Source organism: Gopherus flavomarginatus, chromosome 7 (genome assembly GCF_025201925.1).
Source record: "Gopherus flavomarginatus isolate rGopFla2 chromosome 7, rGopFla2.mat.asm, whole genome shotgun sequence".
NCBI lineage: Eukaryota > Metazoa > Chordata > Testudines > Testudinidae > Gopherus > Gopherus flavomarginatus.
In genome coordinates this window covers 918,959-941,146 of record NC_066623.1, presented here as the reverse complement: position 1 = coordinate 941,146, position 22,188 = coordinate 918,959, and the positions used below count along the sequence as shown (strand labels likewise).

General features: G+C 61.8%; 2 protein-coding genes across 3 annotated transcripts; both read left to right on the top strand.

Moving 5' to 3' along the window:
- Positions 1-3,114: 3,114 nt before the first annotated feature.
- DDX41 (DEAD-box helicase 41) lies at positions 3,115-14,980 on the top strand. 2 transcript variants are annotated; one of them, XM_050962403.1, is made up of 17 exons: positions 3,115-3,270; positions 3,356-3,454; positions 4,435-4,594; positions 4,693-4,767; positions 5,173-5,233; positions 6,055-6,191; positions 6,650-6,722; positions 6,896-7,049; positions 7,172-7,308; positions 7,657-7,819; positions 8,358-8,489; positions 8,652-8,723; positions 9,029-9,125; positions 11,345-11,494; positions 12,652-12,723; positions 13,159-13,269; positions 13,653-14,980. In XM_050962403.1, exons 1-17 carry the CDS (start codon positions 3,247-3,249, stop codon positions 13,787-13,789), a joined length of 1,854 nt encoding a protein of 617 aa, XP_050818360.1. In that variant the 5' UTR covers positions 3,115-3,246; the 3' UTR covers positions 13,790-14,980. The 2 variants fall into 2 exon arrangements, with proteins under 2 accessions (XP_050818360.1, XP_050818361.1); XM_050962404.1 differs by lacking the exons at positions 3,115-3,270; positions 3,356-3,454 and adding an exon at positions 4,087-4,199.
- Positions 14,567-21,893, top strand: DOK3 (docking protein 3). The gene is made up of 5 exons (XM_050962414.1): positions 14,567-14,659; positions 17,544-17,837; positions 18,433-18,529; positions 19,425-19,597; positions 19,816-21,893. Exons 1-5 carry the CDS (start codon positions 14,603-14,605, stop codon positions 20,671-20,673), a joined length of 1,479 nt encoding a protein of 492 aa, XP_050818371.1. The 5' UTR covers positions 14,567-14,602; the 3' UTR covers positions 20,674-21,893.
- Positions 21,894-22,188: the final 295 nt, after the last annotated feature.

The following is a 22,188-nucleotide window of genomic DNA, read 5'->3' as shown; positions in this document are numbered from 1 at the left end:
TGTGTGTGCTGTGTGATTAGGTGGGGGCTGGAGGGGGGGCAGCGTGTTCCAGGTCCAGCAGGGCTCTGGCAGTGATTCTGATCTGCAGCAGCCTGGAGGGGCTCCAGCCATCACATCACAGCCCCTTCGTGGCGCTGTGCAGGGGCGTAGATTGTGCCAAACGCTCCCCTGCTCTCCCCCGCCCCTCTGAGAGCCTGGCTGCTGGCAAACCCAGCGGTCCCATGCTAACCTCTGCCTGCAGCGACTGCATGCCGAGCCGGCGGGGTGGGGGGTGTATGGGGAATGGGTCGGTGCAGAGAGGCGAACACAGCCCTGCCTTGAGGGCAAGGGACTGGACTAATGGCCTCTCGAGGTCTCGTTCTGTCCTGTGGCTCTGTGAGAGGGCCCCACGCTAGGGCCAAGCAGCGGGGGCGGAGAATGACAAGGGCTCATTGCAGCTTCCCACATGGCCACGGGAGCCAGCAAGCAGGCTGAGGAGCTCGCACCTGCCAGCAGCTGGGGCAGTAAGGATGGACTTCCCAGTGGATGGCTCTGGCACTGACCCAGCCTGGCTGGCACAGGCAGGAGGCGCCTTACCCTGGTATCAGGGACTGGGCCATGTGCTCCTGCCAGCACCCCTGGCTGCTGCAGGCCATGCTGCGTGATCAGGCACCTCTCAGCCAGCATGCCTGCCCGCCCCAGTGTGCAGGGGGTCCAGGCTGGAACATGGAGTTACACCGGCCCCACGTTCAGGCAGCCTCTGCTGGGATGCAGGTCAGTAGGTGGGTGGGAGATGGGGGCTACAGGAAGTGCTGCTGCTTCAGCAGGAGGCTTCCCCCTGCAAGGGCCTGTGCTGTGTGGTGGGGCTGAGGTGCTGACCAGCGTGGTCAGGAGGTGGGGCCCAGCCACACTTCAGGGCAGGTCATTCTGCTGCCTTCAGGCCCCTCTGCAGCTTCAGCTGCACAAGTCACACCTGGGCTACCCCCTGCAGACCAGGCTTTAGTACTGGCCAGGGGAGGGGGACCTCAAGTAGGGGGTGGGATGTTTCCATGGAAAACAAGATCCAGAGATATGAGTAAATATGAAAACCAAATGAGTGCTTGGAAGGGAGAGGAGCCCTCCTGCTTTAGGGCATGAGCCAACCTTAACTCAGAGCATTGGAGGAAGTGCCCCGAGCACAGGTGCCCCATTACTGCCATTTATGGGGCTCTGTCTTCTGAAACAGCTGGGGTGGGCCACCGTTGGCGGCAGGAGACAGCCAGGTGGAGCTCTGCTGTGAGCCAGCCTGGCTGTTCCAGTGGCTGGTAGATGGGAGGGCTGTGTACTGATGCCCAGCACCAGAGTCTCGCAGCTTCTCTCCCAGCAGGGAGCTGGCTATGCCAGTCTCGCTGGAGACGGGCAGCACTACAAGCATTGCCGGTTGGCCTTTTGGCCACAGGCAGCCAGCGAGCTGGACACGGGTGAGTGCCTGGCGGAGAAGAGAGCAGGCAGGTGTGACAGAGCCAGGGGATTGGCAGGTAAGAACAGAGAGAAGGTGGGGGGGAGGAGCAGCTTAGGCACCCACCCCAGAAGACAACCCACAAATTATAGGGGAGAGGCAGCAAAATGGCCCCCTCCCTGTTTGCCAAAGCAGGTGTCAGACCCTGTCCAAAGAGCTAGAGATGGTGTATGTGCCCAGTGCGGCTCAGCCAGCACCACTGCTGGAGGGTAACTGCCCGGTGCAGGTGTGGGCCGGCCCAGTGCTGCCTGGGCCATACACAGGGTTTGAGGGTCTGTTTGCCATAGTCATACGCACCCTGCAGCCTGGAGGTGCCAGTCTGCTGCAGCAGCCACCAGCCGCACACCGGCATGGCCTGCAAGACGCAGCGTGAAAAGAGATGGTAACTTGCATTTTGGATCAGCAAATGGAGTGCAGCCAGCCAGGTGCTCAGGCAGGTAAATCCTGCCACTTTGGTACTAATGCCCAGCAAACACCAGGCAGGCTCAGTGAGGGGAAGGAGCGTTGCCCTGACGTGTGGCGATTCTCACTACCAGCTCTGCTGCGGCACCAGCAACACTTGCTATTGAAAGATCTTCGGGAAGAGCCACGCAGAGCAGGCAGGGATTTGGGGGCTCAGGGCCAGCCAGCGGAGGGCTGTTTTTAACCTGTCTGGGCAGGCACAGGGATTCCTTTGTTCAGTGGTTCTCGACCTGGGGTTTCGGTACCCTGGGGGTACTCAGAGGTACCGTATCATCATAAAACAAAGCAATGGGAATGTAAGTATCGTACTTGTGTCAGTGCACAGTACATAGAAACAAGTCATGGTCTGTAGGAAATGTTAGTTTGCTCTGACTTTGCTAGTGTTTTTCATGTAGCCTGTTGTAAAACCAGGCTGAGCGGCACCAGTGGCCCAAAGACTGAAGTTCCCTGTAAGCTGTGTGGCCACGCAGCAGCCTATCTAGTGCCATACGGTGCTCAAGGAACCCACCTGGGGACCTGCTGCAGCCAGGGGAGGGGTACCCCTTCCCTGGCCCCCACCTAGCCTGCCCCTAACCTGCTGGGGCCTGGGGACCGCCTACCCTGCAGCCTTAACCCCCGAGCTGCTGTGGCAGGAAGAGGCACCTCTCCCCCTAGCCCAGAGCTGCTGCTGTGGGGAGAGAGTGCAGGGGGGAGTCCTCTGTCCCTGCTATAGCCCCTGAGCCCCCCCTGCACCCCAACCCCTCATCCCTGGCCCCACCCCGAGCCCCATGAGGTCTGTTGTGTGCACTGATGGGACGGGTCACGTGGAGGGGGAGGGAACGCTGCCAGAGACCCAGGCTCCTTCCGAGCTGCCCCAGGAACAAGCGCCGTGGGGAGCACCGAGCCAGCCTCGGCCCCCGCCGGATCCGCGTCCAGGGCCTCTGCCCGGCCCAGCAGGCCCCAGATCTTCCCAGTCAGGGCAGAGCCCTGGGCACAGGGAGGGGGGAGCGGGGGGGCGGATATCGGGGTCGGGGGCAGAGTGGGGGGCGGAGCCTAGGGGAAGCGGGGGGTGGGGGGTGGATATCGGGTTCTGGGGGAAGCGGGGGGGGGTGGGACACGTGGTGCAGGGAGCGGGCCGCTCCACCCCCGAGCCCTGCGCTGACCCCCCGCCCGTGAGCGCGTCGCTAAGTTTGTCCTTCGGCGCAGCCCGTCCTGCTCGTTGCGCCTCACGTGGTACCTCCTCGGGGTGTTGCTTAGCGACAGGGCCCGCCCAGGCCCAGCGCGTGCGCTCGTTGGCTACGCGCGTTTCGCTGACGCGGGGACCGAACATGGAGGTCGGAGCCGAGCGGAAGGTGCGAGCCCGGCCCCCCCCCGCCCCCGCCCCGCTCCCAGCCGGGGGGGCCGCGGCCCGTGACGTGACCTTGTGTCTCCCCGCAGAGGCCGCGCGAGGAGGCGGCGCCGGGCTCGGGCCCGTCCGGGGAGGAGGATGAAGGTTACGAGCCCTACGTGCCGGTCAAGCAGCGCAAGCAGGAGATGGTGACGGGCGGGGCCCCGGGCTGGGGCGGGGGGGTGAGGTCAGGGCTGGTGGGGGTCGGGCCCCTTGGCTGGTGCGGGGGGGCTGGGCTCAGGGCTGGGGGCGGGAACCCTGGCGGGGGGGGGGTGAGGTTAGGGCTGGTGGGGGTTGGGCCCCTTGGCTGGTGCGGGGGGGCTGGGCTCAGGGCTGGGGGCGGGAACCCTGGCGGGGGGGTGAGGTTAGGGCTGGTGGGGGTCGGGCCCCTTGGCTGGTGCGGGGGGGCTGGGCTCAGGGCTGGGGGCGGGAACCCTGGCGGGGGGGGGGGTGAGGTTAGGGCTGGTGGGGGTTGGGCCCCTTGGCTGGTGCGGGGGGGCTGGGCTCAGGGCTGGGGGCGGGAACCCTGGCGGGGGGGTGAGGTTAGGGCTGGTGGGGGTCGGGCCCCTTGGCTGGTGCGGGGGGGCTGGGCTCAGGGCTGGGGGCGGGAACCCTGGCGGGGGGGGGGGGTGAGGTTAGGGCTGGTGGGGGTTGGGCCCCTTGGCTGGTGCGGGGGGGCTGGGCTCAGGGCTGGGGGCGGGAACCCTGGCGGGGGTGTGTGTGTGAGTTTAGGGCTGGTGGGGGCTGGGCCTCCTGGCTGGTGCTGGGGGGGGGGGGGGGACTGGTTCACACCCCCTCCTCCCGGTGCTGGTCTGCTCCTGGCCCCAGTCCCGGCTTGTGAGCGCTCTGCCTCTGGGCATGGGCCCTGGGGTGCTGCCCATAAGAGGGGGGCTGGTGAGTTCAGCTCCATGCCCCCCAGCAGAGCCCCATGGCCCGGGCAAGTCACTGGGGCTGCAGTGGGGAGGGCATCGTGGTCCCCCAGGGCAGATTGCAGGGGGCCATGTGGGTGTATAAAGGGGGGTCTGACGTTCCTCTCCTCACGGCAAGGGCACGACAGGGTTGAAATCTATCTGCTGTAATGGGGCCCTTGCGGCTGCTGTGTGCTCCTCACTGCTCTGTGTCCCCGTAGCTGCAGAAGCTGCTACAGATGCGCAGGAAGGGGGTGCTGGAGGAGGAGCAGAGGGACAACAGCAATGAGCACCGGGGGGATGAAGATGATATTCCTTTGGGCCCTCAGTCCAACGTCAGCCTTCTGGACCAGCACCAGCACCTTAAAGAGAAGGCGGAAGGTAGGGCTGGCATGAGGAGGATGGGTCCCTGAGGGCCGGCTTGTGGCTGGGGAGTAATCTGTGGGCAGCACATAACTCCCCTTCTCGACTCTCCACAGCGCGCAAGGAGTCGGCCAAGGAGAAGCAGCTGAAGGAGGAGGAAAAGATCCTGGAGAGCGTGGCAGAGGGTCGAGGTGGGTCGTGCTGGGATTGAGGGCTGGAGGAGGGAAGTGGCTGTGAGGCAACTTTCGCTCTTGTTCCCTGCCTGTTGCTGGTGAAGCGACAGAGGGAAACGGTGATGGTGCTCGTGCTGTCCTCATGTGGAAGCCCAGCTGTCTGGTGCACGCTATCACAGCCCCAGCCTCTCCCTAGTGCCTGCTGCTCTCCCTGGAGCAAGCGAGTCATGCTGTTTGGTGCTGCTGACCCAACATGCATGGAGAGGGACAGTTTCCTGCCACTTCACTCCTGTTCTGGCTCCCCCAAACATCCTTTGTCCTGACTGCCTTCCTGCTAAACATCTCATCAAAGCCACGTGCCCACTGACCTGGGCCTACCTCCCAAGAACTGGCACAGATCCTCCGGTCTCTGTTTTTGTGCAGCGTTGATGTCTGTGAAGGAGATGGCAAAGGGCATCACTTACGATGATCCGATTAAAACCAGGTGCGCTCCATGGGGGTACATTGGCTGTTGGATTGTGGTAACACACAAGGGCCTCGGTTGTGGCTCAGGGCCCCATTGTGATAGGCTTTGCCCACGCACATGTTTTGTGTCTGTTGGGCCCTGCTTGCAGCTGATCCTTGCTCTACAGCCACCGTCAGCTGTGTGCACTGTTCTGCGAGTCGGAGCAGCACGGCTGGGGACTCTGGGAGTGAGAGCTGGAGCCTGCTCTCCAGCTGGGGTATTGGGAAGGCAGACGCGTATGCTGGCAAGCTAGGCAGCCTAGGGAGCTGACAAGATAAGCTGCTGAGGGCTACAGTTCCTTCCCTGTCCCGTGGGGGTATAACGGAAACACGGCCCTGGGAAATGCTCCTCAATAACTCCTATCCCAGTGGCTGTGTTAACCTGAGCCTCGCTGGGAGCGAAGGGTATTCCAGCCTTGGTCATGGAATTAGGGGTTGATGCTGCAGAGTGGAGCAGTTGCTCCCATTGTGGCCCAGCGCACGTGGGAGCCGGGCCGCAGCACACCGGAGTACCAGACAGTGCCTGGCCATTGTGCTCGGGGGCTGATAGTTCAGTTACTCTGCTCTGGAAGTGGGCTGTGTAGGTGGATGCTGAGTGACGCAGGCCTGGGGTGGCCCCAGCTTTTGCATTAGTGCCATTGGAGCCTGGAATTCTAGGGGGCTCAGGGGTCTGGGGGGTCAGCGGGGACGCAGCTGGGCCGGTCCACCTGCTGCCCAGGCAAAGCAGCGTTCAGCTCTGGGTGCGCCAGTGAGTGCAGCTTAGTCAGTTTGGTTTTCCCTCCTCCCCCACCCTCTCCTCAGCTGGAAGGCGCCACGTTACATCCTGGGCATGTCGGAGGCACGGCATGACCGCGTGCGCAGAAAGTATCACGTTCTAGTGGAGGGCGAGGGCATCCCCCCACCCATCAAGAGCTTCAAGGAAATGAAGTTTCCGGCAGGTGACTTGGGGGCAGGGAGGAGTTGTCGGGGGTAGGCACCTTGGTGTGTAGTGCCTGGAGGTCACAGATCCAATTGAGGGGATCTGGCCAGGCCCCCCGAGCTGCTGCTCTGGAGGCAAGGCCTCGGGGTGCCACTGACTAAACAAATGCTATTGGCAGCTGGGTGGAGGGGAGGTGGGTCACAGCCCCATGTCCAGCCACTTTTGTGCTCCTAATGCCCCCTCCCCCCCCCAGCAAATAATAATAATAAATTGGTGATATGCCAATCTCCTAGAACTAGAAGAGACCCTGCAAGGTCATTGCGTCCAGCCCCCTGCCTTCACTAGCAGGACCAAGTACTGATTTTGCCCCAGATCCCTAGGTGGCCCCCTCAAGGACTGAACTCACAACCCTGGGTTTAGCAGGCCAGTGCTCACACCACTGAGCTATCCCTCCCCCCGTTTTTTTTCTGTTCACAGCTATCCTGAGGGGCCTGAAGAAGAAGGGAATCCAGCAGCCGACTCCCATCCAGATCCAGGGCATCCCCACCATGTGAGTGCTTCCTTCCCCAGCTCTGGGAGCCCTGCCTGCTCCCTGGCCAGCGGGGTGAGCTGGGCACCCTGCCCCGGAGATACACCCTCCGCCGCCTCCCTGGCTGGGAACACGCAGGGCTCCTCACTGCTTTGAGTCTCTTCCCACTGACCCGCTCCCCATGTCTCCTGCAGCCTGTCCGGCAGGGATATGATTGGCATCGCATTCACTGGCTCAGGGAAAACCCTGGTATTCACGCTCCCCGTCATCATGTTCTGCCTGGAGCAGGAGAAACGGCTGCCATTCTCCAAGAGAGAGGGACCCTATGGACTCATCATCTGCCCCTCTGTAAGTGTGCGTGGCCCACATGGGAGTCTCTGAGCGGGGGCTTGCTGGGATGATGTTGGATCTAGGTATTAGCCAAGAGAGGCGAGTGTAGTGGGGAATGATGGACTTTCTTCTCTCTGCAGAGGGAGCTGGCCAGGCAGACCCACGGCATCCTTGAGTACTACTGCCACCTGCTGCATGAGGACAACCTGCCCCTGCTGCGCTGTGCCCTCTGCATCGGGGGCATGTCTGTCAAGGAGCAGATGGAGACTATCAAACAGTAAGTCCTGCTCTGAGTGGACCTGCGGGCAGTGCTCTTCTCTCCCTGTGTGGGCGCCCCCAGGGGATTACACGCAGCAGCCTGTCGCACTGGGCGCTGTATCTCCTCAGGCCTGCCTGGGTGCTGGGGTTCTGAGCCTGCAGCCTCGGGACCCTGCAGGAGAGGATCAGTTGGAGGCAAGGTGAGAAGGGTGGGGTGGGGGCTGGGCACGGTGGCCATCAGCGGAATGCAGCTGGGCATGCAGTGTGGGGTGCTGGGTCCCTGGCGAGGTGGGCAGCTCGCGGGGCCCTTCCTCCCCTGCAGCCAGATTGCGCAGGAGCCCTGACGCCTGCCTGCTCTGCCCTGCAGCGGTGTGCACATGATGGTGGCTACCCCGGGCCGCCTCATGGACCTGCTGCAGAAGAAGATGGTGAGCCTAGACATCTGTCGCTACCTGGCCCTGGATGAGGCCGACAGGATGATTGACATGGGCTTCGAAGGAGACATCCGCACCATCTTTTCTTACTTCAAGGTAGCTGGTGGGTAGGGAAGGTGTGGGTGCAGGGCAGCCTGTGCCCTGCAGGGTTTAATTCCCTTATTGCCAGTCCCTGGCCTTGCCCACTCAGGAGCCCGGAGGTGTGCATTGCCAGCACAGCTCTCCACCTGCCTGGGGAACGCTGCGCCCAGCTCCTGGCCAGGGCCTCGCTGGCTGGTGCGAAGTGCGAGGGTCCTGGGTGGCAGGACTAATAGGTTCCTTGTCAGGTCTCAGCTGCGCCTGCCCTGGGCTGTCTCCTGCAGCTTCTCCCTGTGGGTTACAGCTCTGGCCTCGCAGCCCTTGGCACTGTGTGCCTTGTCTCACGCCAGCTGTCCCATGTGCCCCTCTGTCGGGGCTCTGGTCACACGGTGTGATGCCCCAGCCCTGCTGGCACAAAGCTGTTCTCCAAGGGCCCCCGTGTAGGGAGTCTGGGGTGCCTGCCAGCACCCACTGGCTGTTGCTGACCTCAGCTTCCCCCAGTCGTGTATTGGCTGAATGGCCATGCTAACCTCCCTGCCCTTGGTGCTCGGTCCAGGGCCAGAGGCAGACCCTTCTCTTCAGTGCCACCATGCCCAAGAAGATCCAGAACTTTGCCAAGAGTGCCCTGGTGAAGCCTATCACCATCAATGTGGGGCGAGCTGGAGCTGCCAGCCTGGATGTTATACAGGTGAGTTCCCAAATGCCCTGTGCTGGACCCCAGCATGGCCGGGACCCGCTGGCCCTGCCAGAATCCACTGTCTGCCAGAGGGGTTTGCTCTGAGCCCTGCGACCTGTGCGTATTCTCTCAGCTCTCTCACCTCTCTGACCAGAGCTCTTTGCTTGTGCTCAGGAAGTGGAGTATGTGAAGGAGGAAGCCAAGATGGTGTACCTGTTAGAGTGCCTGCAGAAGACCCCGCCGCCTGTGAGTACTGCACATCGGCTGTCCCAGCGGGGTGTGGGGGAACGACTGTAGCTGCTCCTGCTGGTGGAAGGCAGCCCTGATGCAGGCCAGCTCTTCCTGGCCCTGTGGCTCACCACAGAGTGTTGGGGGCGCAACTGAGACTGTGTCCAGGTGCTTCGGGGTCCGCAGCACTCCTTGCTGTGCCAGGCTCTCAGCTGCAAACCTTCTGACCAGCAGCTCTGCTGTCAGGGCGCTGGTTGGTCCTGTGCTGTGCCGGGGACGAGGGTCCGATGAGGGTCTCTGTGCTGACACTGACCCTGTGGCAGGTGCTGATCTTTGCAGAGAAGAAGGCTGACGTGGACGCGATCCACGAGTACCTGCTGCTCAAGGGCGTGGAAGCGGTGGCCATTCATGGAGGGAAAGGTCAGTGAGAGCTGCTGGAGAGCAGTGCTGCCCCCATGTCCCCTGGCAGCCAGCCTGCCCCAGCATGCACTGCTTTGGGGATCCCAGGCTGAGCACAGGGTGAAACATCCAATCTGATTGAGGCTGTTTGCCAGTCAAATGCATCCTCAGGGGATTGGTAGCCAGGGCCCTGAAGTTCTGGTGCAGGGTCTGGAAAAGCCTTGGATGGGAGGTGTAAGGAGCTGAGCCTGGGCAGCTTGTCGCCGAGAAGAATGCTTGGTGACTGGATCCCCGCGGAAAGGCTCCCCCAGAGCGGGGTTCTCGACAGCCTGGCTGATAAAGGCATCCTCGGGGAAAGTTAAATCAGGCCTTGGCAGGAGAGGTCATTTCCCAGCTGTGAGGATCATAGGGCTTTTACCAGGGGAGCTGATGGACTCACCATTTCTTGGAGCCTGAAAGGTGAGATTTAGATGGCTTAAAAAGTTATGCTTGAATCCAGCCTCTAGGGGAAATCCCCCAGCCTGCATGCCTGGGATGTTGGGCTGGATGGTCACCGCGGTCCCTTCTGGCCAGGGACTCTGAGTTGCCCTGTCCTGTCCCGTCCCGTCCCATCCCCCCGTTCCCACCACCACCACCACCATGGCCCATGAAGGGGGTGAGTTGCATGCACGGTCCTCAGCCTGTTCAGAACCCTTCCCCTCTGCATTAAGATAATGACTAATCCAGTCTCAGGCTTCAGGGCTTCAATTGATCACCTGCGGGGGTGAGGCAGGAGACTTTTCTGTTGGTGCACAATTGCCTAGATGTATTTTGGGGTTTTCTCACTTTCCTCTGGGGTCCCAGGGATCAGCCACAGCTGGAGACAGGGTACCTCCCAGGGGGACCAGTGCTCTGAGATGATGTCTGCGTGCCAGACTGGTGGGTCCTGCTGGTGTGCTCAGGGTTTGGACTCTAGAAGGAATTTCTCTCTAGGTCAGATTGGCTGGGAACTAAGGGTTTCTTCGCCTTCCTCTGCAGCGAGGGGCGTGGCTTGCCATCAGGGCAAATCTCCCCAAGTCACTTCCCAGCTGCTGCAAGGGGCTCGGGCACTGCTGACATCTTGCTGTGTCCTGTTCTCTGCCTGTGGCTCCCAGTTAAGTCTTGAAGCACTTCAGTCCTCAAGGCACTTGTCATTGGGTTCCATATAGGAGTGTCTGTGAAATGCTCTGGCCTGTGAGACGCAGGACAGACCGGATGAGCTAACGGTCCCTTCTCTGAGACTCTGCAGCCCCGGCTCAGCAACAAGAACCTCTTCTCTCGGTGAAATGCCTTCCTGCCAGATGCTTGCACCAAGTGGCTCAGAGCTGAACCTCTCTCCCGGGGTTGCTTTCTCATGGATCATTTTACCATCTTACCCATCATTTAGTTGTGTTCTCCAGGGGCCTAGCCCACCCCTACCCACATGTGCACCAACTACGGGGGAGCTCATCGCTGGCTCTCCAGGCTGGGCTGCTCGCTAGCCTGCATCCTTGGCGCTTGCTTGGGCACCCTGCCCCTGTGCCAGCTCACTCCATGGCCCCATGCTGGGAGCATGCTATGGAATCCAGCTGACTGCCCCAAGGGGAGCAGGAGGCAGTTGCAGGCAGGTCCTGGCAGGGCAAGGGGAGGAAGGCAAAGCATCAGGCACCTGGCAGCAGAAATGGTGCAGCCCAGAGTGTGAAAAGGCAGGGGTGGGATCCCCTCTCAAAGCTAGCAGTTCTGGCTCTCAGCAGACTAAAGCAGGTAGCGCTACACCAGCTCAGCCTCTGTTCACATTCCCCAGCCAGTGCCATAGCCCTGCAGGTGGAAACGTAATAGCTTTGAACAAAAGCAGGGGCTGTGGGGCCCTTAGGTGGCGTCTGAGGAGTGCCTGTAGGGCACTGCTGGGAAGGGACTAGACAGCCCAGTTCCCAGGCCTCTGCTGTGAATCTGGCCTCAGCTACCTAATGGAGCTGAGCCCAGAACCGCTCGTCACATCTGCCCTGGGCCATGGCCATGGCCAGGCAAGTCGCCACACCAGATGCAGGGCCTAGGAAATGACTGAGCCTTACCTGGACCAGCTACTCCCTCGAGTCCACATGGCCCTCTGCGTCCGGGGGATGGGGCTGACTAGTACTTGGCACATCGCTTTGTCAATGCCCCACTGTGAGGTGGGTTTGGGAGCGGGGCCCTTAGCTGGCAGAGCTGGGCCCACACTAACCCTCTGTGCTGGGCCCTTGCAGACCAGGAGGAGCGGACGAAGGCCATTGAGGCCTTCCGGGACGGAAAGAAGGACGTCCTGGTTGCCACCGATGTAGCCTCCAAGGGCTTGGATTTCCCAGCCATCCAGCACGTCATCAACTACGACATGCCGGAGGAGATTGAGAACTACGGTAGGGCAGAGGGCCCAAGGGTGGGAGAGGGGGTTGAGCCAGGCAGAGGTGTTACCCACACAAAATTCTGTTGTTCACACGTTCTAGGGCACTCACCTTTACCCACTTCCTAGGGCTCCAGGTGACGGGCTCTGGGCTCTGCCCTGCCGTGGGCTCTGGGCAAACATCCTTTCCCTGTGGGCTCAGGGCTTAATCTTCTGTGGGTTTGCAGGGTCTTTTACCAGTGAAAGAGCCTCACACAGTAATACTCCTACTTAACCTCTATTAACAATCCCCAAACCACACTGCACACGCTACACACACAGTGCTCACCACTCCCGCTAAGACACATGAACTTTTCTTGGTGGCTAGGCAGGATCAGGATCAGGTCTATCTGGGGGATTCCAGTTTCTGCACAGTGTCATTGGCAGAGTATTGAGCTCTGGCGGCTCTGATCGTGGAGCCGCGTCCTGGAGCTGGTTCCCAAAGAGCTTCCTTCTGGACCCCAGTTTATATAGAGACTCTTGAGTCCTGCTTAGCTGTCCCTTAACGAGTCATTTTACTAAAATGTTCCTAACCAGTCCTAACATTGTAACAATCTTCTCTGACCAATCCTACCCCACCCCCTTAATTAATTTACACCTAGCAAAATTAATTACATAACAGACAGAAACAATCAAGAAACCAGACAGGTCATACAGACACTCAATAGGGAAGTGGGAACAATGAAGAAATGAGGGTTTCACAACCACAACTGTTGAGAAGTGATTTCTTGACCCACGGAATTCTGTCAAACTAAGTTTTCTTTAACCATCTTGTGTTTCTTTATCTGGTGATGGTGGGTGCTGTTAGGCGGGATGTCCTTCCTAACAGCCTGCTATGACACTGTTTTAATGTAATTTAGATGGAATGTGGGGATGTTTGAGTTCCTGCTCCTTAGCTAATAGCTGCTGCCTGTTTTTAACCTGGCTGCAGATGAAGGCCTTATCCTTACAGCGAGTGAGCAAGGCCGATTGCGTTGCTCAGACTGAGGGCTTGGTTTAGGTGTGGGAGGACAGGTCCTTGGGCCTGTCCCTGCAGTGACTGGTCTCCTTGTGGTGGGGAGTTCCCCAGTCTGAGTGCCCAGCTGGATTCCTGCGGTCAGTGGCCTGGGCCTGACTCTCTGTTTCTCCCCATAGTTCACCGAATTGGGCGGACGGGCCGCTCAGGGAACACTGGCATCGCCACCACCTTCATCAACAAGGCCTGTGGTGAGGGGCGCACGGGAGCGGGGCTGTAGCTGGCTGCTGTGCCCTTTGGGTTTGCAGCCGTTGGGCTGAGCTGGGCCAGGAGTGTCTGCCCTGAGAGCTTGCCCCCAGGCTGGGCTCAGTGCTTTAGAGGGGAGACCTCAAGGAGCACCCATGTGCTGCAGGGAGTGGGCTGGGGCTCACTAGGGCTGGCCCCATGTGCCCCAAGAGCAGGTGACTCAGCAGGGCTGCCCCGATGCCTGTGTGCTGCCCTGTGGGGTTTGCTGGCGCTCGCAGACTCCTCTTGTCCCCAGCTTGGCTGGTTCTGCCCTCCCCCCAGCCTCAGCTGGAGTGAGCATTGCCCTCTGTCCTGCTGTGATGCCCAGAGCCAGTGGGCCCTTGCAGGTGGGCAGAGCTGCCCCAGGCCGGGCTCTGTTCTCACATTCCTCTCTGCCCCAGATGAGTCTGTGCTCATGGACTTGAAGGCGCTGTTGTTGGAGGCCAAGCAGAAGGTGCCCCCAGTGCTGCAGGTGCTGCACTGCGGGGACGAGACCATGCTGGATATTGGAGGTGAGGGGGTCGGCAGTCCCAGAAGCCCGGGGGGCGGGGGGCCCCGGAGCACTGCTGCCTGCATGGTGGTGTAGACACAGCAGGGGGCAGGGCACTCTGGTGCCCTTCACTGCCCAGCTGGCAGGCCACTCCTTGGGGAAAGCACCCAGAGCTGGCACCTCCAGCCCCCAGCACTCCCGTTGGTTGGAGCGCTAGCCTGGAACTCAAGAGGTCAGTTCCCTGCTGTGCCGCATGCAGTCTGGGGCGCAGCTCCCCATGTGATGGGCTGGCCCTGACTCTGGGAGCACTGGGCTGGGACTGCTTCTCCTTGTGCTGTGGGGTGTGTGCACTGCCTCCCCCCCCGTCCAGCAAGCTGCCTCTGACCCCCACTCCCTCTATTGCAGGCGAGAGGGGCTGTGCCTTCTGTGGGGGCCTGGGTCACCGCATCACCGACTGCCCCAAGCTGGAAGCCATGCAGACCAAGCAAGTCAGCAACATCGGCCGCAAGGACTACCTGGCACACAGCTCCATGGACTTCTAGCCCAGGCTCCTGGGCTGCGCTGCTGCCTGCCGTGTGCTCGCTGGGCCAGGCAGGAGAGTTCCCTAGAGCCCAGCAGCCTTGGCAGCTGGCCCCACTTCTTCCCAAGAGCTGGGTCTGTCTGCACGCAGTGCCATGCCCCTTCCCTTTGGGCTCAGACGTGTCGTAAGGTGCCCTGTGTTGTGTGGGCCAGGGGCTGGTGCTGCTCAGCCAGGCCCTGTGGTTACTGCTTGGAGAGGAAGTACTGGAGCTATGCTGCAATGGCCCATTACATCAGCCAGTGTCACCATGCAGACATGGGGCAAGCCGGGCCCTGAGCCCCAGCCTCATGCAGGCCCCGCAAAGCCCCTGGGCACAGGAGAGCCCTGGCAGAGGCAAACCCCTGCCCTTGTCTCGTGGGGCTGGGCCCAGTGACACCTGCCGAAGGCCTGGGGTTCTGAGGGGCGGTTGTGACTTACCTTGCTTGAGTTGCTCAGGGCTGGAAGAGCAGCCGGAGGCTCTGGCTGACTCTCTGCTGCGGGCTGTGTCTGGCGCTGGCTGCGGAGGAGCTGGGCACCCTCTCCAGGCTTCGCTGCCTGAACCCAGCAGTCCCCTGCAGGCGGCTGCTGCTGCCTCTGCCATGCTTGTTTGGCCCTGCTGGGCTCCCTGGGGGCCGTTGCTCCCCCGCGCTGCCTGCCCCTCACCCCACGCACCACAAAGGGGAAGTTAGCGAGAAAGGAAGTCTCCCCGTGCACTCACTCCACTGCAGCGGCCACCACTCTCCATTACTGGCACCGCTGCCCTCCCCACGCAGCCCTGCCAGGCCGGGCTGGGTCCATGGAGACCCCCGTGCAGGCCGGGATCCTCTATGTCCAGTACTTCAAATTTGGAAAGGTAAAGCGGGGAGGGGTTGAGAGTGCTGGGCACAGGAGGGTGGGGAGGTGGGGGTTAGTCTTCAGGCCCAGAAAAGGGGGTGGGGCCAGATCTGGCCCAGCAAAGCGGAGCAGGAGTGGCCCCTGGTCATTGCCTCAGGACTGGCCATGCTGTGTCTGATCTCAACCCCTGCTGGCCCTAGGGCACAAGCTCCAGGCTGAGTGGGGCTTGCCTAGGCAGGACCCTCGCCCCCCGTGTTACTGAGCCATTCCTGCCCCAGCTCTAAACTGTGTTGTGTGCTTAACTCTCACTGAAATGTTAATAAACAGACTTAAAACAAAATCCAGAGCTGGGTGAGGGGTGTTTGAACAGGGAGTCCCCCTTGCTGTGTGTGGGCAGAGTGGGGCACGGCGGGGGCGGGACCCCTGCCTCTATGCCAGCAGACGTGGGTGTTGTGATTGCTGCAGGGAGCTATGGGAGATAACAGCTGCCGGGGGACAAAGGGGTCACCTAGCCCCCTGTCCCTTTGTGCTGTCTCTGGAGAAGGGCAGCTGCTGCTGCTGAAGCCTGGCTGGGGCAGGTGTGTACTGCCGGGGGCAGGTTTCAGGACAGCTCCCCAGAAGTGTCATTCTCCATTGAGCAGCTGCAGGGTCCCACCTGGGCAGCTTCACCGATGTGTTTTGTCCCTGCTGGGGCACCAGGACTCAGGGCAAGAGCAGGCCTTGAGGGAGGGACCCGAGTGGCTACTAAGGGGGCCTGTGGGCACAGCTTCCCCCTGGCCAAGCTCCAGGCTTTGGGAGCCGGGAATCCTCTCCACTAGGCCCCATCTCAGCTGCATGGCAGGACTGCCATGTGCTCGGCCCCTCAGGGCTGAGGCTGGGGCAGTGGAATGCGCCTGCCCCATGGAGCAGTGTGGGGAGGTTTGGGACAGTCCATTCCTGGGGCATCATCCCAGCCTGTAGGGAACCTGCCTCTGGCTTTACCCTGGCTGGAGTGCAGCTGAGAGGCCCTGGCCTGGCCATAACCACAGGCAGGGCCCTGACGGCAGCTTGGCTGTGCCCCTGTCGGTGCTGAGGGTGGGCCCCTCAGCTGTGCCCAGTGGGGTGCCCCACATGCATGAGCTGAACAAAAAGCAGGGAAACGCCCCCTTTGGGAACGGGGGGATGGACCCTGTGTGCACATGGGGACCGCTTGCATGGGCATAGGCAGCCACGGGAGGGGGGCTTAGCACCCCCCTTCCCCCCTAGTGTAGGGTTTGGATGATTAACTAAAAGCCACACTGCTTTGGGAACTGCTCATTTTATTACAATGAGCAACACAGCTTGGCCGGGAACAGATTTCCTCCTTGGGGGGCCGCTGCTGTTTTATTTATATGTAGTGCATCCCCCCCCCTTGAAAAAAGCACTCTACACTCCTGCTGGGCAGGTATTTATGGCCTGGTGGGTGCTGCAAGCCAGGCTCGCTTGCCTTCCATCCCATAGTCTCTGCTGGGCCAGCCCCACTGATCCAGCTTCAGCCCCACTGCTCTGTCTTGCTCCCCTGGGGGTGGGGGGCTGCCCCCTCTCTCTCCCACCTGCTGTGCTCCGGCAGGCCATGTGCTGGCTGATGCAGACCCTCCCCAGGGAGGATGTGGCTGCTGCTGGCTCCAGGGCCTGGGTTCATGCAGCAGATGTGGGGCTGCTATCGAGAAAACAAATGGCTCAAAATGGCTTAATTTGCATGAAGCTCTGGGCTAAAAACAGCCCAACAGCCCCAGCCCAGGGCCAAGGCCTAGCTGTGGAGAGGGCAGCCATTGGCTATGGCAGGGAGCCCGGAATCAGGGCTCGGGACATCTCCTGCCTGTCGCTGCCTCGCTGCAGGCCCCACGGAAGCCATGACTGGGGCGGCTGTACTGGCCAGCTGCTAGTGTTGAGGCTTGAAAGCCCTGGGGATTTGCCTCTCCCCCATCTCCACCCCCTGGGGCTCATGACACTGAGATGCCAAAAGCAGAGTAAGATCAGGGTCTCTGCAGGAGTAGGGGCTCAGGAAGGGGCTGGATGTCAGCAAGGTAACTGCCCAGCAGGCCCTCCCCGAAGCCGCCTGTCTCCTGCTGGGAAATCAGTCAAATCAACAAGATGGAACTTCACTTTGGAAGGAAAAATCAAATGCCTAGCTAACCCCGGGGCCTGTGACTAGGCGGTAATGCCCTGAAAAGGGTCTGGCTTAGCATGGGTCAGAAATTGCCTGAGTCAACAGTGCGATGCAGCTGTGGAAAGGCAAATATCACTCTGGGTGGGTTCACAGGAGGTGACTGTCCCACGCTGCAGGGCACTAAAGGGCTGTGTCCAGGTGTGGGAGCCACACTTCAGGGAGGTTGTGAATAAATTGGAGAGACCACAGGCAGCAGAGCAACAAACATGATCAGAGGTTTAGAAAATCTGCCCTGTGAGGAACGGTTAAAAAACTGACGTGTTTCGTCTGGAGAAAAGCCACTGAGGGGGCACCTGATACCAGCCTCCCAGTCTGGGGAGGGCTTTTCTAACAGGTGCTGGATGAGGAGCAGTGGGCTCCAGCCTGAGGTTAGCTAGCAGGAGAAACCACCTGAGCCTCGACATGGTTCAGTACTCAGCCCGGGGGCTGGGCAAGGCTGTGGAGTTCCCGTTGTGGGAGAGTTTAAGACGATTTTGGACAAACCCGTGGTGGGGGAAGGTTGACTTGGTCCTGCCCTGTGTGGGGGGCTGGACCTGCAGCCCTCTGGCAGTCCCCTCCATCCCTCTCTAGGATTCTGTCGGCCCCACTCTGCTCTCTGCTACCTCCCGCTGGCTGCCCCGTGGGCACCAGGAGCCATTTGCATTGTCTGGGGACAAATAGGGCTGTGATAGGAGCCCCTGTGATGAGTCCTGCCCTATCTCCCCTTCCCCTCCAGAAGTTCTGGAGGAAGGTGCGGGCCCAGCTCTTTGCCACCAGCCCCTGTGGCATTGCCCGGCTGGAGACGTGTGATGCGCGGGACAGCGGCTCTGGGCCAGAGAAGACATCCCTGCGGAAGTGTGAGCGCCGGGTCATCCGGCTCGCAGACTGCGTCTCTGTGGGGCCGGCGGATGCCCACAGCTGCCCCAAGGACACGGCTGCCTTCTACCTGAACACTATAGAGAAAAGCCACGTGCTTGCAGCCGAGCGGAGGGACGAGTGGATAGCACAGCTCTGCCAGCTGGCCTTCCAGGTACTCCCCTGCCAGCCCTGGGTACCGCTCTCAGCATGTGGGGCCCAGCCACGGGCCGACCCCCCTAGGCTCCCTGGGCACTGCCGGGAGATGCAGGGCGGGGGGGCAGTGTCTGACAGGGTGAGGCTGCCATGAACCAAAGCAACGCTCCTGTGCTGGCAGGACTCCATCTGCAATGGCACCCCCCAGATGCCATCATGGCCTTGCCCGCACTGCCCCCACCCCCTGGATGCTGGCCCTGCCCTGCCCCCTCCCCCTGGATGTGGCATGGCCGCCCCGCCCCCCCAGGTGCTGGGACACCCTGCCCACCACGCCTCCTCCCCCTGGCTACTGGCATGGCCTTGGGTGCTGGCATGGCCCCGCCAACCCCACCCTCTCCCCTGGGTGCTGGCATGGCCCTGCCCACTACCCTGGGTGCTGGCACAGCCCACCCACCGCACCTCCTCCCCCCAGGCACTGACATGGCCTCTGCCCCAGGGGCTCTGAGTTGGCTGCACCCTATTGTTCACATTTGGGTGCCAGGAGGGTGCAGCCCCTGCGGGTGGGGCGGGGCAGGTGCCCGGGGGTCTGCAGCTGCTCCACTCTCTGCTTTCAGTGCACTAAGGAGCCAGCAGCGCCTGGCAGCACCAGGAACCCCCCCGGGCCTGATCTCCATGTGGAGGAAAACACCCTCTACTCGTCCTGGCAGGACCGTACGTACAGCTGAGCACCACGTGGGTCGGGCAGAGGGGGAGGGAGCGGGGACCAGAGACCCTCCCCGCTAGTCAACTGGGGGAAGGCTGCGATTGGGGGTCTCGCAATGGAGGGGGAGGGGCTTCCTGCGTGGGGTGCTTGGGGAGAGCAGAATGGCTGGAGATGGGGCTTGGGGCTGGGCAGTGACTCTGCGGGGTGAGGGGAATGCAGTGGGGCCAGACAGTGACTGGTGGGGACACCACAGTGGGTCCAGGCAGAGACTCTGGCAGTCGAGAGGGGGGACGCAGTGGGGCCGGGCAGTGACTCTGGCGGGCGGGAGGGGGGATGCAGTGGGGCCGGGTAGTGAGTTGGGTGGGTGGGAGGCGGGACACAGTGAGACGGGCAGTGATTCTGGTGGGCTGGGGACACAGTGGTACCGGGCAGTGACTCTGGCAGGCGGGAGGGGGGACGCAGTAGGCCAGTCACTGACTCTGGCAGTTGGGATGGGGGACGCAGTGGGCCGGGCAGTGATTCTGGTGGGCCGGGGACGCAGTGGGGCTGGGCAGTGATTCTGGTAGGATGGGGAAGCAATGGGGCCAGCCGGATGGGGACGCAATGGGGCCGGCCGGGCAGTGACTCTGGCAGGCGGGAGGAGGGACACAGTGGCCCGGGCAGTGATTCTGGCAGGCCAGGGACGCAGTGGGACCAGGCAGTGTCTCTGGCATGTGGGAGGGGGGACGCAGTGGAGCTGGGCAGTGACTCTGGAGGGTGGGAGGGGAGATGCAGTAGGGCCGGGCAGTGACTCTGGCAGGCGGGAGGGGGGACACAGTGGGTCGAGCACTGACTCTGGCAGGTGGGAGGGGGGGGACGCAGTGGGCCAGGCAGTGACTCTGTTGTGGGTTCGTTTCCCTGCAGTGAACGAGTTCCTGGTGCTCGTGCAGAGGACGGATGCCTCTGCCAGGTGTGGCCTGAGTGGGCACTACCTGCTGGCTACCTTGCCCAAGGGGCTTGTGCTGAAGACCCGCCAGTCCCGCCAGACTCTCCTCACCTGGCCCTACCCCTTCTTGCGCAAATTCGGCCACGACAAGGTACTGGGCTGCCTCTCGCAGGAGCCGCCGCTGCCCTTGCAGTGCCAGGGGCCGCAGGAGCATCGGGGTATGCCCAGCCCTGCCGTCTGCCTGCCCTTCCTGCCTTTCCTGGGCGGCTCCTGCTCCAAGCCTGCTAGGCCCCTTGGGGAGACCCAAGCTCTCCGGGCAGGCGTCCGTGGCCCCGCGCCCCAGGTAATGCTGCTGTCTGCTCCCTGCAGGCCCTGTTCTCCTTCGAGGCAGGCCGCCGCTGTGACTCTGGCGAGGGCATCTTCACCTGGGCCACCAGCCGGGCCGCTGAGCTGTGCAACCTCGTCTCCGCAGCCATCGCCCGCCAGAGCAGCAGTCTCCTGGACAGGAACAGCACCCAAGCACCAGAGCCTCTTAGCTCCAGGCAGGGAATGGAGCCCAGGCTCTGGAGCTCCCAGAGCCTGGAGGAAGCGCTGCCCACCTGGGCCCTGGAGGGTGGAGGGAGGCCGCCCCTCCCTGCGGGGCTCTGTCCAGAGAGTGGACAGGCCCTGTCCTGCACTCTGGAGCCGGGGGGCTGTGCGGGGGCCGGAGGTGAGCCCCCCATCATCTATGCCTCCATCCACAAAGGCCTGCAGCCTCTGCTCCAGCCCTGGGGCGAGGCCAAGGTGGAGCAGGGAGGGGCCAGGGCATCCTGTGGGCAGGGGCTCCCAATTTCGGAGCATCTCTACGAGAACCTCTGCGCCCTGGGGCGCTCCTGCTCTATGGAGGAGGGGCCCTCACACCTGGGCTCCAGGGGCTCCCCGGAAGGGAGCAGCACTGACCTGGCCCCCATCTACGACAACAGCTGCATGGTGTCCAAGCGCTGGAGCAGCCCTCTGACTTCCAGCATGGGGCCTAGCACCTCCCTGGAGGCCCAATACAGGCGGCTGCTGGACCAGGACAGGCAGGAGCGTGGCGAGGAGGAGGAGGAGGGGGAGGAGGATGCCCTCGTCAGCTCCCTCCCCAGGGCCAGAGCTAGCAGTGGTTTCAGGAAGTTAGTCACTCTCCTCAGCCGAGAGGTAGCCCCCAAGGTGCCTGGCGAAAGTTCCAGTGCCCTGGACAGGGCCTAGCCTCCCATGCTGGGCAGCTCCAGGCCCAGACTGGCGGTGAGGGGGGCATGCAGCTCCCCCCACACTGAGAGTCACCTTAGCACAGGGCCGTGTCAGCCAAGGGCAGCCCCCAGCTCTCCCCTGCCATGCCTGAGCCCCAGCCCCAGGTGTAAAGGCTGGCCCAGGACTCCTGGGTTACTCAGGCAGGTGCCAGGGTGAGGCTGTCATTCCAGCAGGATGGTGGCTGCTCCAAAGTCTGGCACAGACTAACTCTGCCCTTGGCACCTGGGCCCCTCCACAGGGGCAGGGACAGATTCTGTACCAGCCTGAACTTTCCTTACAAGGGGGGGTGGAAGTGAGAGGGACTGAGCCAGCAGGGCCTCATGCACCCCATGCTGAGGATATGCCAGGGCTGGGGTGCCTGGGGCTGTCGGATGAATGGGCTGTGCCTGTGCCCGATGGGTGATAGGGAAGGGTAACCTCTGCCAGGAGGTCGGGTCACATAGCAGCTGCCTGGCACAGACACCTCAGACATGGGCAAATGGCAGGGGAAGGTCTGAGCGTGCTTGGGAGCAATGCTGGCTGCTGTGGGTCAGGGGAGGCAGCCTGGGCTCCCTGTTATAATCACTGTCCCTGCAGCAGGGCCTGGCACAGGATGTTCTGAGCCTTCCCCCCCCCCCCCCCGCCGCATATGGTCTCTGGGCGCATCCCCCTTCTCAGTTCTGTGTGCAGGGCACAAGCTGGGCAGCAAATGGAGTGTTCAGACTCTGCTGTGCTGCCCCCAGGCGAGCTGTGAGCGGGCAGGCAGTGCTGGCACTAAGGCTGCAGGGGAGAACAGCCACATTGGGTCAGCCTGATGGCCCGTCTGCTGCCAGCGGCCAGTGCCAGGTGCCCCAGAGGGAGTGAACAGAACAGGGCGAGTGCAAGTGATCCGTCCCCTGGCATCCAGCCCCGGTTGCTGGCCGTCACAGGCTTAGAGATAGCTGGAGCGTGGGCTTGCATCCCTGCCCATCCTGGCTAATAGCCACTGAGGGACCTGTCCTCCAGGAACTTCTCTAGTTCTTTTTTGAAGCCTGTTATAGTCTTGCCCTTCACAGCATGCCCTGGCAAGGAGTTCCACAGACTGACTGCGTTGTGTGAAGAAATACTTCCTTTTGTTTTTTAAACTGCTGCCTGTTAATTTCCTTGGGTATCCTCCATTCTTGTGCTATGGGAAGGAGTAAACAACACTTACTTATTCACTTTCTCCACCCCAGTCATGATTTTATAGACCTCTATCAGATCCCCCCTTAGCTGTCTCTTTTCCAAGCTGAAAAGTCCCAGTCTTTTAACCTCTCCTATGGAAGCTGTTCCAGATCCCCAGGGGAGGTGTGGCGGGGGCCTGGGCTCGGTGCTCTGGAGCTGCTTACAGCGAAGTTCAGACAGGACCCACTAGTAGAGCGACACCCCAGGGCACACGTTCACTAAGGCAAGACGCCTCCTTGGTTTCAGCACCTCCTGGTCTGACTCAAAGCGTTCAGCCTCCTGTTCCCACTG

Bases quoted from the DNA above. Each gene is read 5' to 3' on its own strand.
- DOK3 (XM_050962414.1), top strand. From the start codon at position 14,603: ATGGAGACCCCCGTGCAGGCCGGGATCCTCTATGTCCAGTACTTCAAA. The intron at 14,660-17,543 runs GTAAAGCGGGGA...CTTCCCCTCCAG, and splicing joins AGTACTTCAAATTTGGAAAG to AAGTTCTGGAGGAAGGTGCG. The intron at 18,530-19,424 runs GTACGTACAGCT...GTTTCCCTGCAG, and splicing joins CTACTCGTCCTGGCAGGACC to TGAACGAGTTCCTGGTGCTC.
- DDX41 (XM_050962403.1), top strand. From the start codon at position 3,247: ATGGAGGTCGGAGCCGAGCGGAAG. The intron at 3,271-3,355 runs GTGCGAGCCCGG...GTCTCCCCGCAG, and splicing joins AGGTCGGAGCCGAGCGGAAG to AGGCCGCGCGAGGAGGCGGC. The intron at 7,820-8,357 runs GTAGCTGGTGGG...TGCTCGGTCCAG, and splicing joins CCATCTTTTCTTACTTCAAG to GGCCAGAGGCAGACCCTTCT.